Source organism: Channa argus, chromosome 16 (assembly GCF_033026475.1).
Source record: "Channa argus isolate prfri chromosome 16, Channa argus male v1.0, whole genome shotgun sequence".
Taxonomy (NCBI): domain Eukaryota; kingdom Metazoa; phylum Chordata; class Actinopteri; order Anabantiformes; family Channidae; genus Channa; species Channa argus.
The window spans coordinates 22,669,988-22,688,503 of record NC_090212.1 but is presented as its reverse complement, the minus strand read 5'-3'; the positions used below and the strand labels follow the sequence as shown (position 1 = coordinate 22,688,503).

At 42.7% G+C, this 18,516-nt stretch overlaps 2 protein-coding genes across 3 annotated transcripts in view; both read right to left on the bottom strand.

Moving 5' to 3' along the window:
- The window catches only part of kiaa0586 (KIAA0586 ortholog), a 37,113-nt gene that overhangs the window by 13,563 nt on the left and 5,034 nt on the right, over window positions 1-18,516 (bottom strand). For both annotated transcript variants that reach the window (XM_067478941.1, XM_067478942.1), the window contains exons 6-12: window positions 18,438-18,508; window positions 17,736-17,820; window positions 17,535-17,658; window positions 16,094-16,256; window positions 1,999-2,116; window positions 1,150-1,862; window positions 173-245 (exon numbers count right to left, since the gene is read on the bottom strand). In XM_067478941.1, the coding sequence (XP_067335042.1) occupies window positions 173-245; window positions 1,150-1,862; window positions 1,999-2,116; window positions 16,094-16,256; window positions 17,535-17,658; window positions 17,736-17,820; window positions 18,438-18,508 (1,347 nt within the window). The remainder of the gene's footprint in view (window positions 1-172; window positions 246-1,149; window positions 1,863-1,998; window positions 2,117-16,093; window positions 16,257-17,534; window positions 17,659-17,735; window positions 17,821-18,437; window positions 18,509-18,516) is intronic.
- On the bottom strand, window positions 7,132-14,592 carry irf2bpl (interferon regulatory factor 2 binding protein-like). Its single transcript, XM_067478945.1, has one exon. The coding sequence runs from the start codon at window positions 13,661-13,663 to the stop codon at window positions 11,633-11,635; it is 2,031 nt and encodes a 676-aa protein (XP_067335046.1). The 5' UTR covers window positions 13,664-14,592; the 3' UTR covers window positions 7,132-11,632.

Here is an 18,516-nt window from a genome sequence, read left to right as displayed (position 1 = left end):
TACATTGTTGTTATTCATTATTTTTTTAAGTTCTAAAACTTTTCATTCTCTGATACTTTTTGTTTCTCTTGTGGATGAAGACTCTGGTCCAGACCAGATCTGAATTTCACTCATGGCAACTACGCATTTATCTGTTTTACAATTACATGTACATGTCCTGCTGAGAGGTCACCTGGATGTCTTTGGTTAAGGTGTTGATCCAGGCATCCACAGTCTTCTTAACCCGCACCTCCTCAGTCCAGTCTCTGCAGAGGACAAAAGACACAAACTGAAACCCTGGTTATGTTTCTGTTAGAAAGGTCGCAGATATTTTTATTTATTAAGTAAAAAGAATAAAATCAGCAGTAAGATGAACTTGACAGAAAAGTTTGGATGGACAACATAGAGACTGATTATCTAAACAGTCTCTTCAGTCTGACAGCTGTCAATCAAGTGATGTTTGAGTTTAGCTTCAGCTCAGGATCGCCTGCAGGACACTCCAGCTGTCAATCAAGTGAGTAAACACACACACACACACACACACACACACCGAGCCTTCCATAGCTCTTTGGACCCTCACTGTGCGTCTGCCACTTCCCAACTCCACCCATAACCTCAAACAAATATTTGAAGATGAGAGAACAAAAAAAAATTTCCTCACAACAACAATTCTGAAGCACACAACCACACAAAGACATATTTGTGTGTGTTTGCCCACCTAAAGTACGTGCCCAGAAAACTTTCCCCAGCACATTATGACTGCGGATGTATGAAAACCCAATGTCCAGATTATTTATATGAACATCAACTGCACAACCTGGACATCGTTCATTCTACTTATTTTCATTTTTTTCAAGCATAAAAGACAACCAGAACATGTTTGCTGGGGCAGGATTTAAAAAAATGTGTGTAATAATTATTTTATGTAGAAATAAACTGTTAAAAAACAAACTTAAACTGTAAATGTAATTTACCCTACAAGAGATTTTAGCTTTGTGCTACATTTAAGCTTTAGCTAGCAAGGCCAACCTTGAATTACATAAAGTAAGCAGTAGCTACATGTTAGCAGACTAGTTAGCAATAGCTGTTTTTTTAGCAATAGCTACTAATTATCAGAAAGGTACCAGTAGCTATGTGTTGAAGAATTGAAAATCTGTTAGCATTAGCTACCTGTTAGCAGCCAGCGCCTCCAGTTGGCAGTGTAGAACTTCTCCAGTCTTGGCTCTTAGCAGAGCCTCCAAGTTTTCCTCCAGTACTCTCTTCTGTCGCTGAACCTGACGCAGAACCTGACCTGCCTCCTCCAACATAGATGACACCGCAGGTCTCTTCTGTACCAGCACAGACTGGAACTGCTGGGACTGGGTTTGCTGGGTATGGTTTTGTTGGGACTGGATTTCTGGAAACAGGCTTTGATGGGACTGAATTGGCCAGGATTGGCACTGAAATTGTTGGGACTGGAAGTGGTTTGGTTGGGACGGGTTCGGATGCGACTGTTGGGAATGGGAAGGGGTTTGATGGGTGGGATTTTGTTTGTCTTGGAACACAGTTTGATATGAATGAATTTGGGATTGGGGCTGGGATTGCTGGGAATGGTTTTGATGTGACTGGAATTGTTGGAAAGGGCTTTGATTGGACTTAACATTTTGTGATAGGGGCTGGTTTTGATGGGAGTAGTGTTGCTGGGACTTGATCAATTGGGACTGGCTTTGCTGGGAGTGGGACTGGGATTGGTGGGAATGGCTTTGATGAGATTGGACTTTTTTGGATGGATGGGCGTAGTGTTGTTGGGACTTGGATCTTTGCGACTTGGTTTGTTGGGTCTGGTTTTGGTGGGACTGCATGTGGTCTGGTGGAGGACTGGTAGTTCTCAGAGAGTCTTCCGGCTGTTGGATGACAGAAAGTCCTTCAGATTTCCAATCAACAAACTTTTAGGCTTCCTCACCTCAACCTTTCTCTCTGCAAAATAAAACCTAATTCTGAGACCTCACCCATTGGTTTCTGTGTTTAATATCTACTCACCATCAGCAGCATCTTCATCTCACTCTTTAAACGTCCCATTTCCCGCAGCACCTCATTGGTTCTCCTCACTGGCTCCTGGCTGTAATTGGCTGAAGAATGCAGGTGAGTTACTTTGTCCCTGAAGTAATAAAAGAACGACGGTGATGTTAAGATGAGATGTAAAGCTGGATGCAAGCTTTGCATCCCCTTATTTTGAATAGGCAAAAAGAGTAAAACAAAACATTTTCATCAACACAATAATTCAAGATTCAAACAATCCAATAGGGAAATTGTGTTGCCTTGTTAAATTTAGCTCCTCTCCATGTGAAAAGTAGAAAAGAAAAAAACTTTCACCAAACCACACAATAAAAAAAGTACATATTAAAACTACTGATTAATAAGTAGGAAAAAACGCAGCTAGAGGAGTAAACGTAAATGAAATAAAAATACTATTTGTCAATTTTTACCATTTTGTCCCCCTCCTTTTTATAGAAGGGGGATGAGTTGAACAGTTACAGGCCAGTGGGAGAAAGGATCTCTTGGCTGTGATCAGTAATATTTAATCCACATTCAGCTGGTACAGATGTACTTTCTTCAGAAATTAATTTGAGTTTGTTTTAAATGAATTTATTGAGGATGGTTCTGAGCCAGAATATGAGGACATTTCTACACCGTGTGTTCATACTTGTGTTGGAGACTTTGTCCACACAACCATAATAAGATGTGGACACACACAGAGGTAGAGACATTTCACTGTGTGCTGCTAACAGAGTCACTCTGAGGACAGTACAGTCTGAAGGGTGGGGAGAAAATGGCTGCCACTGTAACCTTATGCTCTGTCATTTAGCAGCTGCTGCTGCTGCTGTTGCTAGGCAACACCTGAGCGGTTTACCATGGCAACACTAAGCTGAGATGCTAAAATACTTTTTCATTCATTGAGAAAAGAGATGGAGTTCTCTTTGGACCCCTCATTCCTCTACATGCCAATATTATTTCATAAATGTTTTAGGAATGAGTGGTGATAAATATTAATGCAGTGTATCTCTCTCTGTCTCTGTCTCAACCTTTTCTTTGATTTTGTCCTTATGGCTTCCCATCATCCACACTCTCGCTCTGACAGGAGGATTTAAAGCCAAATCAAAGCACAATGTTTAGCCACATGGGATTGGACAAATAATCTACTCGTACATCAAGAGAAAAATACAATCTTTTAGTCGGACGAAACCAGATGTCCCCCTGGATCTTGGGAAACTGAAATGATGTTTTCCACATCCCACTAAGGCTTAGCCTGGACCCAGAAGGATTAAAAGTGGGTCCACAAGAGCCAGATGTGATAAATGTGGATCCATTTGGACCAAAATGGACCAATGTGGACTAAATGTAGACTCACATGGCCTAATGAGGGCTAAATGTGGACCATTGGGACTAGGCAGCATCTATTTTGGCTACATGCGAAGCCTTCTGGGTGAAATGGGCTAACTGTGGTTCTCTAGGAATATTTGGTAAATGTGGAGCCATTTGGAAAAAACAAAGTTCCAAACAGGATTTTTATAGACCAAGAAAATGCTGGAAGTTAAGCCAGGTGAGAAGTCCCAGGTTAGCTAATTTAAAACGTGTCTGTCTCTCTCCACTAATTCCTGTTAAAGACAAAGAGGTTTAAAACAAAGGCACCCATAGTTGAACTGCTAATGTTAGCAGCCAATGCTAGTAGACTGTAAACAACAGGGACTGCTGTTATAGACTGGAGAGTGGATTAAGACAGATTCTTTTGAATTATTTATGGAATTAATTGAGGTTTACATAAATAAATCATGATAAAGATTCAGGTGAGATCTACAGACCCAACCAATCAGATTGAGACAGAGAGAGCATGTCAGCTGGGGTGTGGGTGTGTGTGTGTGTGTGTGTGTGTGTGTGTGTGTGTGTGTGTGTGTGTGTGTGCGCGCGCACAGGGGAGGAGGAGAACTAACACCAGAGGCAAACAATAGCTTTATTTTCAGCCATAGGGAAAGAAAAAATAGAAACACAGAGAGAGACTGGACACCACATCCTATTGAGACACTTGAGAATGGGGAGTGGTATTTGTGGGGGATGCTGAGAGTAAGATAATGCTGACATCATCGTCTATAAATGGAATCAATGCTGCGAGGCGAGGACAAATCATACATACATACACACACCTGACCTCCAACCTCCAGCAGACTCAACTTATAACTGTTATGTATTATTCCTCTACTGCACAGTGTCGCCTCTTCTTCTGAGTGGACGACCTGACGCATAGTGATGTACAATGATGCAAGTCGCTGGTTAATCTTGTCAGCTGGAGAAGGAACTCAATTAACTAATAAGCCTGCTCTGGTGTTTTTGAACATTTATTAACATCCTGTTGTTTATCAAAAAAAGTGCTACCAAGTTTTATAGTGAGCAGTGAGGTGAATTTAGTGTCTTTTGTAAGGGTCGCCAGTTAACAGCTGCTGAATATCTGTTTGCGCCTCATTTTCATTTATATTGCAGATGCCAAATTTCCGCACCTTATTTATTTTAACAATTATTTGTTATTTCAGCAACTGGGTCCTGTTTTAGCCATAGTCACTGATTTTGTTGACATGCTTTAAAAACTGGGTGCGACACAGAGTTGATATACGTTTCAAACCAGGCCTAAATGACAAAATGAAAGTGGATCCACATTTAACACATTTTCCCTCTGGGCCTTTGTTTCCACAGCACATTCCTGAATAAATGATGCTTTAACCCAGAGGCATGTAACCACGGCAACCACAGCATCCTGCATGGCAACGGGCAAAAACGAGGAGGGAAACAGACTGCAGTGACGTACAGACAGAGGAAGCCAAAGCTGCATCCAAAACATTTCACCACATCTCAGCTGTTTCAATAGAAAACAATAGAATTAGCTTTAACAGTCAAGTCTGCCAACGCAAACAAGGAGTGAGATTCAGGGACGAAATACTTTCTACACAGTATGAAAATGGCATTAACAATACAATATGCCAAAGTTTAAATGTGTAAAACAGTGCAAACCAAAAAACTGTTGATGGATTTTACTTTACTTGTCATAGAGTCTGATCCAAATAATTGTTTTTATCCTTAGTTTCTGTCATTCAGACGCTGCAGAGTCACATCCACAGTGTTTTTAACCCAATGGTTTTATCCCTGCCACTCCCAAACACACACACACACATATGTGATGTGAGGACTGCTTGAATTCTAAACAGGAAGCCACCATGGAAACCCCACTGTGTGTGAGTGTGTGGTAATCAGCATGCACACAGTGGAGCTGCTGCACTGAGCCAAGGGCACCTTAACACACACACATTCCAGGTGTGTGTTATTACTCCAAGAGAAAAATCTGCAATGCAGCAAAAAAACCAAACTACTGTACAACTACTACTGATACTGTAATACTGATACCACTACTGCTGATTCTGAGACCTTTAGTTTTGCATCTTGAATCTCTCGTAGGATCATTGTCTTTCTCTGCACGTCTCTTTGTGCCGTCTGCAGTCATCTCTGCTGTGGAACGTACTCTCAGACTTCATGTCAGTAACCCCAGTAACACTTTATGATAAGGGTCCAGGAATTCTTATCACTTTATGCATGAAAAATTATAAATTCATGCAGTTTTGCAGATTCCCCTTAAGGTGGCATTCAGTGGCAAAACAAGCATAAACAGGAAATGGAATTGTCTGTCCACTTGTTTTGACAGACAGTTACTAATACTTGCTACATACAAATATATTTAATAACTATACAGACAAATGTAAAAGATAAGAGATATTTGCAAATACAAGTTCTAGTCCCTATTTAGTCTCTCTTCCAAAGCTGAAATCTGCAGCTATTTGGGTGGTTTTCACCAATTTTCAAAAATAAATAAAATAAAATAAAACAGAACGATTGTATATTTTAAGGGACTGTTGCTCTATTGAAGTCCCAGGCTGTCCACACTCAGTTCTCTGCTGCTTCCTCACTGCTCCACAACAACCTGAGATTTTCCCGTTTGTGCTGCAGTAAAGAAACAGCTCTGCAGACAAAGACTCTGCAGTCTGTCTCTTACATTATTCTTCATCTACCCATCCTGCTGGCAGCGGTGGTTTCCATGGCAACTTTCAGCAGCCCCCTCCCCACCCCTCCCCCACTCTGAACTAGCAGCAGCTACACGTCAGCAACACATCTGTAACATGGAGAAAGATGTTTTTTTAATGATTATTTTTATCAAAGCTGCAAACACACAGAGGTCGAACACTGTTTACCACTAACAACACACACTGCTGTTTACTACTGCTACTACAATTCAATTTCAATTCACTTCATTTCTATAGCTCCAAATTACAACAGAGTGATTTCAAGGCACTTAACATTGTAAGGTCAATAGAGAAACCCAACAAACACACCCTAATATTTTTCATACTGTACACATAATTACATTCCATTAATATATAATAATACACATGCAGGTAATTTTTTCCAGAAAAATTCAGATAAATAAAACATATAGTTTTTCCATTTGGATTCAATGAATCTTTTGAATGGTTTGTGGTGGCGACTTAAACAACAGTTGTCAGGGAAGCTAATAGGAATATAATATTCTAATACTATAAAACCATATGCTAATAAAATATTTTTGCTACTAAGTTGATTTAAAAAGGGCCATTAATTATTAGTTTCTCTAGATCATGGCATTACGTTACCAAAAACAGCTTTTGAACCGTTCCCTGACAGCTTCCATCCCGTCCATGTGTCTTGCCACCTCTTTTGTAGCTATAGTTACCAGCTACGTTTTACTTTAAATAAACAACTATAATTTCTACATAATCTGATCTCATGTATTATTCGTCATTATTTAGTCTAATAAATCCATCTGTTTTCTGTCACAATTTGTAGATACAAATTAATATTTACATTTGTTTTACTTATCAACTTTAAAATTTCACGACTTTTCTTTTTAGCACAGTAAACAGTTATGAGTGACTACGAGAGACTTCGACATTTTGATACTACAGCATTTGTATTTTTTCTCAAGTTACTTTTTGAATCCAGGACTTTTCTTCAAAGTTAAATATTTACCTTTACGTAAGTAAAATATATCAGTGCCACTGCTTCCTGTCCATTCAGTCAGACAGAAAAGTCACACATCAATGAAAAGTTTCAAACCAATGAAATTTATTACAACTGATTCAGCTCCAAGGCACATTACAAGATCACATGTGTTTGTTTCATCCATTGTATCATTATTATCATCTGTCATTACAGGACCAAGAAATACAAAATAAAAACAGAAACAGGCCAATGTCTTCTCGTGTTGCTGGAAAACTGAAAAACATAACTGCTGAAGTAAAAGATTTATTGCAGTAAAAATAAAAAATAAAACAGCTTAAAGAAAAATTTATTAATTACTTTTAAAATACAGAAAACTCTACGTGTTTCTAAAAACTGAAATAAATAGTGTAAAACTGGTATAAAAACTAAAAACGTTTTTATAAACGTGATTTAACAGACGGTGTGATGATGAAATCAGTGTTACTGTGACTGAGAGCTGTCGCTGAACCTTTTTAAACACGTCACACCATCACACCTCTGTCACCTCCACAACGACACAAACACTCCAACTCTTTTGTTTTTTGAAACATCCACATGTAGAGTATTTATATGTTTCCATCTCTGCACAAAGATGAACCCAACACTAGTCCTTTACTGCAGCTGCTCAGCCTGAAAACCTTCATTTCTCCTTAAAACCCATCAGTGGAACTGTCGCTGAGTCTGAAACCCACACAATGTAATACTCTGTATGATGCACCTACATTTCCAATATTATCCCACCTTCAAAACTTCTATACAAAGTGAAAACTTCACAACATCACCGTATGCTGATGATGCTGATTAATCCACTGTTACATATCAATTACAGTATTAAAGACTTAAATTTCACATTTGCAGCTATAAATGTGACCCGAATGCACTATGCTTTTTGCCTAAACATAATCACTTTACCGATTTCTCTCAGTGGATAAGAAAATTGCACTTTACTAGAAACAATAAGTCAAATTCTACATAAATCATAGATTACCCAGTAAAAACTGACTAACCTCATTAACTAAAAAAATAATCTGAAGCAGGGCTGCAAGTAATGAATGTGTTCCTTACTTATCTATCGAACAACCTCACTTACCAAGTATATAACAGAGGTGATCAAATAAAGGTAAAAATATTTATGAATTTCTGCATCATCGCTAAAAACTCTAGAACTATAGACCCAAAATACCTGCAGTTTTGTGTATCTCAGTCTGTAAACTTTTGCATAAAAAGGGGAGAGACACACACAGCTGTTCACTTTGGCTACTATCAATTTAAAAATGTCATAAAAGTGATGACATCAGTTACCAGTAATATGGGGTCTAAATTATCTCTGTCCAGAACCGTACCAGAGTCGAGATTTAGAATAAGTGAGGTTTAAAAAATATTGACACGTCCATCAGATGCACATTGACGTCTTGTTTTGTCCAATTAACGGTTCACAGAAGACTGAAAAATAACCCACCTTTTATTCCTATTTTATACCAGAACCAGGAACCACTTTGTTTCTGACAGCTGACTTCTTTGTTGCGTTTCAATTCTAGAACTTGAACTTGAACTTTAAATATCATCCATTTATCAAATTTTTTTAAAAATTTTTTGCTCACATCTGTGTATGTTTTATTTTATTATTGTGAGTTTTTAGAGTTGGCCAGAGTGAGGAGAAAGTCCATTAAACAATTATATTTTCTGTGATTTTCAGTAGGTTGCACTAACACTGGTGGAGGTGGATCAAGATGACAGAGTCAAAGACACTTTAATCAGTTGTCCCGTGTAAGTCATGAAATCATGAACTAAATATGCCTCCATGTCTGTAGTTTTTATGATTATTGAAATACATGTTTTATATCCAATATCTGTTTGCAGTTACGGGAGCTGGAGTCTATCCCAGCTATTACTGGGCAGAGGTAGAGTCAACAAAGACACAGATTCAAACTCACATTTGGGCAATTTAGAGTCACCAATTAGATTTTTGCTGCCTTGTACCTCACTTGTAAGTTGCTTTGGATAAAAGCATCTACTAAAAGACTAAATGTAATTAATCTCACATGCATGTCTTTGGACTGCGGAAAGAAACTGGAGGAAACCGACGAAACACGGGGAGAGAAAATGTAAACTCCACATAAAAAAGCTGCAGTAGGCTGAGAATTTGAACTGGGGACCTTGTAGGTCTGAGGCGGCAGCAATAACCCATGTTTTATATGCGTATTAAAATGATTTTATATGGCCTGTCATTAAAAAATTCCGTATCTGGATATTTAACATTTTAATTTACCATCTGAGCTCTGAACTGTTCTTAAAAACCTATTAGGCTTAACCTCCAGTAAGTGAACAGGATCTAAACTACTTAACAGTCACAGATTTATTTTGGTCACGACTTCACCATCCTCAACTAGAGCTGCTGCTTTGTTACCATCCTGCAGCGAAAACTGGATGGTGATTGAGGCACGATTCTTCTATTGTTGATTGTGTGTAGAAGGCTATTCTGCACTTCAGTTGTTTGGTTTCAAAGTATGTTTCTTGTAATTTGGGACCAATCAGTGTTTGGCGAATGTAGCTGATGATGTTTGGAGGAGTTTTATTGGACAGGCAGTTTCTCAGGGATTCTAATTTTGAAAAGGGGACACAAATCAGTTAGAAGTTATTCTGATCTATTTTTCAGTATTGACCTTGATAATCAACACATTTACCTGTCATTTAGTTTATAGTAAAAACAGCCGTTAGTTTTATTTGGACCTGGACAGAACGTTTCCTCACCTGGGAGCTCTGTACACACTAAACTGCTGGACACTATCGGTTGTTATAGGAAACATCTTTTTTTAAATTCCTGCTCAAATAACTTAATAAAGTAAAGTCATGTCACTGCAGACAGACACACAGCCCACAGTGTGACACCAGCTACAGAAATGAAGGCATACATGTTTACAACGATCATCCACAACATTAACACTGGTGCTCTTAACAATGTCTTGGAGGACAAGGGTCACCATGGCTGCACAGCCAAATTTGACACACTGCGTCTCAATTCAGGACATGCCTTCAAAAGCTGCTTCACACTGTCACAACCAGGCTTTGTCCCATTTCAAAGGTTCCTTCTAATGTGGCCAATGGTTCAGTCTTCATAGTCTACACAGTCTACAGAAGCAACATGCCTTTGAAGACCGCGTACACTGCATCTTCCGCAGAATGGAGTCCCAAATTGAGACTCAGCTACAGTGTGTAGAGGTGGTAGAAGTACACAAACTCAATACACAAGTAAAAGTGCAAGTATTGGCTCAAAAAGTAGCACTTCAAATTTTTGACTCACGTAAAAGTTTTTTGTTTTTTTTCCCGTGGATTGAACCACTGACCCTGTGGTGTGGTCCGTGGACAACTGCCTTTACTATCTGAGCTATAGCCGCCCCCCTTGACTCACGTAAAAGTACTTAACAGTTAATCTACATTTTACTTAAGTACAAAAGTAAATATGCTCCACTTTGAAAAGTGTATTTTTAGCAATACCGATTATGGTAATTATGGCAACATATGAAAAGTAATTGATGAAAACTAAGGGTCAAAGGTCACTGTTGGTAAAGGTGGAGCTGTTTTAACCACTTTATGTGCGGACAGGTGGTTAAACCATAATGATACATCGGCATTTATTAGTTTATCATATTTTTATATATAAGATCTACCTGGTGGTGTTAATGTTAATGTAACTGATCTGTGATCTTATGATGAATCAAAAACATTGGTTATAATATAAAATTACCAAGTGGACTAATTGATGTTTATGGGACTCCTGTGATTAATATGGGAAAATGGCCAAGAACCTGAGCCTCCAGACGGGCAGCGGTTATTCCACATGGCCGGGTTAAACTAAACATGACGGTTCACTGGACTGATCCAGTTCTTCAGAATTTATGTTGGGTTTTACTTAAGTGTCTCAACATCATGTTTTTTCTGAGATCAATAAAGTTCTTGTGAATCTGGATTCCGATGAGGCTTTGACACTAAGGTCTGGACAGAGTGTTGAGTGGTCATTCACATGATGAAAACCAACAATAAAATAATTCAATTCACTCTCTGACAGCACGTTAAGCTGTTTTAAACTGTGATGGACATTTTTTAACTGTTTTCTAACATTTTGAGTTAAACCAGAAGCGGAGTAAGTTTCATCGCTGCCACATTAATCCCTATAAAATGCTGGTTCATTTAATAATGTTTTCATATTTGGGTGAAGATTAGAAGCTCATAAATTCACTTAATTACAAAACATTAAAAATAAGACTGTGTCAGATTATTGAAACAAAACCTCATCTATCATCATATCAATGTTATTATTACTGATATACTGACAGACTGGCTCAGATTCATAATCACGCTGATCCTAAACCCTAGGGTTTTTTAAGGATTCTGTATTTGCAGCCCTGCTTCTCGCATTCTAGTGTTGATTAAACAACAGTCCATCAGCATCCAGGCACTGATTACATTTCTCTCACATAGAAAATCAGGTTCTGAGGCTCAGCAGACACATGTGGTTCTTTGTGTGTTTCTGAAAGCAGAGAGGAGTTCAAACTGCAGCCCCTCAGGGGTCTCTCTCCTTCTTTACCTTAACATCTCCAGCCAAGATGGTGGCTATCTCCCCCTGCATGAACGCCCAGGGCACGTTGGAGCCGACCAGGGGGCACTTTTCCCCACTGGGGCAATATACCTCCCCCGACGCTCCCTGTGCCTTGATGCTCTCTCTGGAGCAAGGGAAGCAGAACTTGTGGCTGGGGACGGAGGGACACTGCACAAAGTGCGTGTCCTCCAACCGTTCGTGGCAGATGGTACAGCACAGAGGGCCGCTGTTGGCCATGGGGGAGTCGGGCACGTTCTGAGCGTGCACCTGGTCCATGCTACCTGCGGCCTGAGAGGACGCGGACAGACCCAGGTCTCCGTTGCGTGAAGAGAGGCGCCTCTGTCCGGACACGGAGGCAGGGGAAACCGGGCTGCTGCTGTTATGTCTTGAGGAGGAGGTGGTGGAATGAACCGAGTCTCTGTCCTTAGTGGGAGAGTGCGCGTTCCCGAGCGTGTCCGCCACAGACATTAGCGCGGCCATCGGGGACTGTCCGTTCTGCGGAGGGGCGGTGGACTCCGGGGGCGTAGCGCGGCCAGAGGGGAGACCGGGGTGTCCCGTGCCGAGCGGAGGCGGCGGCCCGGCGAAGGAGCCCGCAGCCATGGAGAGTTTGAGGGCTTCGGTCTGGCTGTTGATCCACTGCTGCCGCTGTTGCTCGTCCGTCAGCTTCAGCCCGCTGTCTGCCGAGTCCGGCTCCGGGGACGCTTTCCTCTTCCGCACCCCGGGTCTGGAGCTGCTGCTCCCGCTGCCTGAAGCCAACGCCCGGCCGGGAAGCACCAGGGAGGTGGGCAGCAGTGGGTAGCTGCCGTCGATGTAGGGCTGCGGCAACATATCTCCCCCCACGCCCTCCTTAAAAAAGCGCAGGGACTCCGGCAGTAAATCACCGAGCAGGCGCCAGTCACCGGAGCCGTGCTTCTTCTCGTACTCCAGGTACTTAAACCCGGAGGACAAACCCCGGCCGAAGTCCTTCATACAGTCCTGATACATCTGCTTGGCCACCCCGGAGGCGCTGGAGAACACGTTCCCGGAGCCGCTCGGGTACTCGATAAAGATCTTCAGCTCGTAGTCCAGCCCCGGCTTGGCAACTGCGTCGAAGGCGAACACCCTGCCGACCAGCCCGTGGTCCTTCTTAAAGCGGACGTCGAAGGGGGTACAGCCGGACAGAGCGACCAGCGTGTCCCGCACGAGCTTCGGCCTGTTGGCCCACTCTTCCTGTCGGTTTCTTAGGCTCTCGCTCAGTTCGGACAGAGCCTCCGCGTTCCGCTGCTTCTCCTTAAGCTCCCGCTCCTGGTCGGTGCTGGACACAGAAGCGGGCCGCTTTCCCCCCGGTTCCGACAGCCCCACCTGCCCGGGCAGAGCAACGCCGACCATGGAGCCCTGCGGGGCGGCTCTGCCAGTCAAGCCGTGCGGCGCCGGTCCGTTAAGCAGGGTCTGAGGCAGCAGGTTCGGCGGTACGTTCATTTGTCCCGGGGCAGAAACCAGCCCACCGTGGCTCCTACTCCTCGAGTTCGGGCTTTGTCGGTTCAGCTCGGGCGGTCCGTCGTCCGGTTTAAACCCATTGGGTCCTCCGAGTCCGTTGGGCAGCCTGGTGCTGCTCCCGCTGTAATCAAACCGAGCCCGGCTGTCCGCGCCGAGCGGGTACCGCTCCAAACCTGGCTGCTGGGACTTCCCTGCCCCGTCCTGGTGCTGGTGGTGATTGAGCTGAGCCGCTGACTCCTTCCCAGTCAGTAACACCGACTGGCTCTTGGCCACGGCGGGCTGCTGCAGCGGCGGAGGCGGCGGTCCGCCTGCGGGGGACCTGCCCTCCTGAAAGCCGTGTGCTCGCTTCAGGTGTCGGGCTGTCTCAATGACAAACTCGATCCGGTCCGCGCCCTCGTAGTTGACGCAGCCCCGGCACACGGGCTCGGTGAAATCCCAAATCATGGCCCAAGGCATGCGGGGAAGGTCGCACAGGTAACATGACTGTCTGCGGGACGAGGAGACCTGCGGGGAGGACATGTTCCCTCTGCCCGTCTCCCTCCCTGCCTCCTCCGCGGAGCTGCTCGGTTCTTCCCGCGGATTAAACCAAGAGAGGAGGAGAGACAGGCGGTTATTGCTGCTCCTCCTGCCGCTGCTGGAGAGACTGAGGAGGAGGACGTGGAGGAAGAGGGGGAGGTCTGCGTGCCTCACTCCCCGAGAAGCTGAGGAATTTGGATTGTGCCCCCCCCCCCCCCCCCTCCTTAAGGAATGCCACCTGGCAGAGTAGTAACGTCACTGCCCCCTCCCCCTGCAGCTTCTCTGAGACTGAAATGACACGATGCCACTTGTTGTCCTCCTCCCTCTTTCAGTCCTCTCATCCGCCCCCCTCCCAGCCTGAGTGAGGGGCTGCAGCAGTGTGAGCTGCAGCTGCTGGTGTTTACTGCACTGAGCAGGTCGCTTCATGTGTTGTTATTTTTGATGGAAAACTTACAGTGTGTGTGAGTGTGTCTATTTCGCAAAAGATGGAGAACAATGTCAATATTTTGCTGATCATCTTTCCTCTCTCTCCTGGACGTTCAGGAGCTGTAATTCTGCTGCAGAGACATGAAGGAAAAACGTGTCTGTTGCTAGGCAGGTTTCACCTCTGTCTCCCCCCGACACATAGTGATTGTGTTCCTGTCCGCACTGTAGTTTCTATATTTGTCATCACATAAAACGTGAGGATCCACCAGCTCGGAAACAGTCGAGTTATAGATAGTCCTGTGGCAGAAAGCCAGCCCGCAGCTCTTTTCATGATCGTCCTGCTCTTAATTTGTGTTCATTTCCGGGTTTAGTTGAGATTTTGCCCCAAGAAAGCTGTTCACACTAATTTTCTACATTAACTCAGTGTACAAATGAATATTGGCAGATTAACAAATGAGCAACAGCAAGGAGAAAAATTAGCAATAAGCAGAGTCCAGACAGAGCAGGACAGGGTGAGTGTGTGTGTGTATATATATATATATATATATATATATATATATATATATATATATATATATATATATATATAAAATATGTTACAGTATAACTTGCATTATTTATTTTACTATTATAAGAAATAATCTGGAGACATGGGAGATAAGATGTTCTAATACCTTTTAGGGGCTAAAGAGAATTGTTCAGAGCTGCTCTGACATGTATTTGCATTAGAGCTTTTTCAGACAGCTAAGGCTTCTGCTCATGTCCAGGCAAAGGTTGGAAGTGACATCATGAGAATTAGACTTTCGGTTTATCCTTTGAGTTCAGGGTCACCACAGCGAATTCTCCCAAATTTCTACAGTGCTTGGGAGCTGAGTTTGTCTCTGGTTAGAACATATTTTCATTTTTAATCACACCTCATCTTTGAGCTGTTGTTTTCTGCCTTATTTGACATAAGATAAAATGCAGTTAAGTTTTTTGACTGTTATTGTTTGTATTCTGATGTCATGTTGACTTTTGATGACCACAGGAAGTGGCAGTGGACAAATATGAAATAAATGTTACCAACCAGCAGGTTTAATCTCTGGTCCATGTCAGCCACACACACACACACACACACACACACACACACACACACACACACACACACACACACACACACACACACACACACACACACACGTCACTGATGGATACCATCTGTGTTGCCATGGTAACGCCAGTCGAGAAGGAAGCTGCTGTATATATGGTGAGCTGCAGCCCCCGACTGAATAATTATGCAAATCCTACTCTCTCTCACTCACACACACACACACACCAATTTTCTGCTGCAGGTTAAATAAAGATCAAGGCTACGTTACAGTTTGCTTCTGATCTTTCTTTTAAATTTCTGGAGATTTGATTTATTTGGTGGAATAATCATCTGACACTGTGCTCGTGTTGTTACACTGACATATAAAAAAGGATTATTGTAAGGAGGTTTTCCAGGCTGGTATCTGAATAATTTATCTGCAAAAATGTAACTATTATCAGATTTAAACTGCTCAGATGTGCAGATCTTTTGCTGTTCTTTATTCTATGTATAAACTGAATATTACGAGGTCTGAACGATGGTTGACTTTGGGGACAGAAAACCTTTAGTTTCTTAAATTTACTGACAAAACTAATCCACGCAGTAAAAGGTAATAATTGGGTGTGTTCATTAGAATGCACTAAACACACACATCATACAAAAAGACATGAGACCCATTTGGACCTGATCAGACTTGGGTCCTGGATGTGTTTGTGAATCCCACCACACCATGTCTCCTCAGTTCTCAGCACATACTGTAAAATTTCTGATTCTCCAGGACAAAAGTTGTTGTTTTCTATATATATTTAGTGTGGAGTGATGCGTCGTGCCTGTGTGATTCGGAACAACCCTGATTTATTTTCAGTCTCTGTTTAAAAAAAACTGTCAAGCTCAAACCCAGAGAAACACCCTCTTCCCTCCCTCCCTTTCCCCTTCACCTGGTTTGCTCTGGCCATCGGTCACTGCTGGGTGTTGCCATGGCAGCTGGGCCGGTCTCCATGGCAGCTGGGCCGGTCTCCATGGCAGCGGCGGCAGCAGCAGCAGAAGCAGATGCAACTCTGGTTGCAGAGGAGCTTTGCTGATCATTGTTGAGGACGTTAGCTAATGGAGACAGAAAAAAACAATAAGCCTTAGTAGAGACTGAGGAGTAGAGACAAAGAAAACTTGTCACTTGTTCTTTAGCTGCACATTTAAGCTTAAAGATATTTTAGATGTGAGTATTTCCATCATGATTGTTGCCTGCAGCTTCATCGTGTCATTAGTCTAGTCTGAAGGAAAGTAGGAGATGCGTGTTTATTCAGGTGTGTGTCCAGTAGACCGTGGAACATTACCAACTGGACCATTTCCTCTTTAATATTGTCCCAGCTGCTCTGATCTCACCTCTGCAAGTCATGTTAGCATTTGATTTTTATACTATGACGAATTATTCTGTTGCATTAGTTCTGGTTCAGTTTGATTATTAAAGACACATTGTCCCATTGTGCTTTTTAATCTAAATATAACATTTTCTCACAGATGCAGCAGAATGTTGATTTTGATGCTAATGATCAAACCTCAGCAACAGGTGGTTTTTAATCAGTCAGAAACCAGAGATTCATAACTATTCGGTGAATCCAACAAAGCTCACAGAGAAAAGGTAGGGGGATTTAGAATGCACATGCAGTCAGGTCCAATAAAGTATATTGAGAAGAAAATGTTTTCATAAAGACCAAAATATAAACATGAGACTGATGCTTTATGACAAACAGCTGCAGAACATCAGCAGTGAACTGATGCTATAAATAACCTTTTGCAACAAACAACCTGGTTTCCATGACAACCCCATACCTATCCCACCAGGGCTAAAATGGAAGAAACCTCAGTCTGGGTCTGAGATGGGAGTTTCCATGGTTACAGCCTCAGTGTGTCAGAGACACTGCTGCCTCCTGCTGGTCACAGTAACTTGTTACATCAGTAAACCTGTTAATTTTCCGTGTGACCTGATGAAAGACGACCAGTGCACCTGACCCACTGGGAGCAACTTGGGGTTCAGTGTCTTGCCCAAGGACACTTCGACATGTAGCCAGGAGCGGGGATCGAACCACTGACCCTGTGGTCCTGAGCTACAGCCGCCCCAACTATTATAAAAACAAAAAGATCAGTTTCTCCTCTGAGTAGCTGATTAACTGATAAAACTCCACTGGCAGCTTCTGTTGTTTCGCTCTCTAACCAGTGAATGGGGTCAAATCTCTGCTGTTATGTTGCTTCAGGCAGTGTTTTCCGGTACCTGATATTTATGTGATGCATACAGAATCCCCACAGATCCAAATCATCTCACTGCCTCCAGCAGTCACCTTGTGGCCTGCTGAGATCCCCTAAGACCAAGGGTTGTGTGTTTACCTGCAGCATCCAGGTGCGTGATCTGCAGACAGGCTGGTCGAGCTGAAGCTGTAGGGTAAGACGTCGTATTAGTTGCAGGGCCATTGACCGTCACTATCCTGAGGACGGACTCCAGCAGCTGGGTCTAATTGGAGGAGAGCCAATGAGAAGCCAGACAAAAAAGAAGAGTCAGCAGCACCTGAACAGGTGAGTATGTTTTACCTGCAGCTGCAGCTGATGGCCGTACAAAGTCTCCATGTGCTGCAGCGTCTGCTGGCTCAAGCTCTGTCCCCTGTGTTTGCCCTCCCTGACAAATAGACGGTGAGGTCACAGAGATGTCATATACAGAGGTTCTTTCAAGTTTGTGAGCCATGCAAATTAGACTGTGACCTAAAACATGAGTGAGTTTTACATGATCTGTAGATGGATGAGAAAAGTTTTGGTTTGAAAAAGACAAAAACCAAACTCTACATTCCAACATAAAAACCTTAACCCATCTGTGAAACATGGTGGTGGCAGGATCAGGATCCTGCTTTGCTGCGTCTGGTCCAGGACAAATTTCCATGACTGATGCAGCTCTAAATTCTACAGGAAAAGGTTGGTGTCCCCATTTAAACTGAAGCCGAGCAGGTTTTCTCAAAGAAGCTTTGATCAACATAAAGTGGATCACGCAGCAAGACAACAACTCAAAACACACAAGTTGTTCTATTAACTAAGGATTAATGCAGATGAAATGTGAAGTATTATAATGTCATTCATTATATCATATCATTATTTGGGTTCTTCTGGTCTCGTTTTCTGATTAGGTTTTGGGTCATAACGATGCAGAAACAAGAAAATCTCACCACTGTACATACATTCAATATATTCACAGGGTTGCTCAGTGTCCTCAAACGTGAAGAACAAACATGTCAGTGTGTTTACCTGTCGGCCTGCAGCAGCTTCTGAACTCCATCTGCCAGCTGAGACACTCGAGCCTCCATGTCTGACTGCGCCTGGACAC

Excerpts from the sequence above, each read along its gene's own strand:
- irf2bpl (XM_067478945.1), bottom strand. The coding sequence starts at position 13,663 with ATGTCCTCCCCGCAGGTCTCCTCGTCCCGCAGACAGTCATGTTACCTG.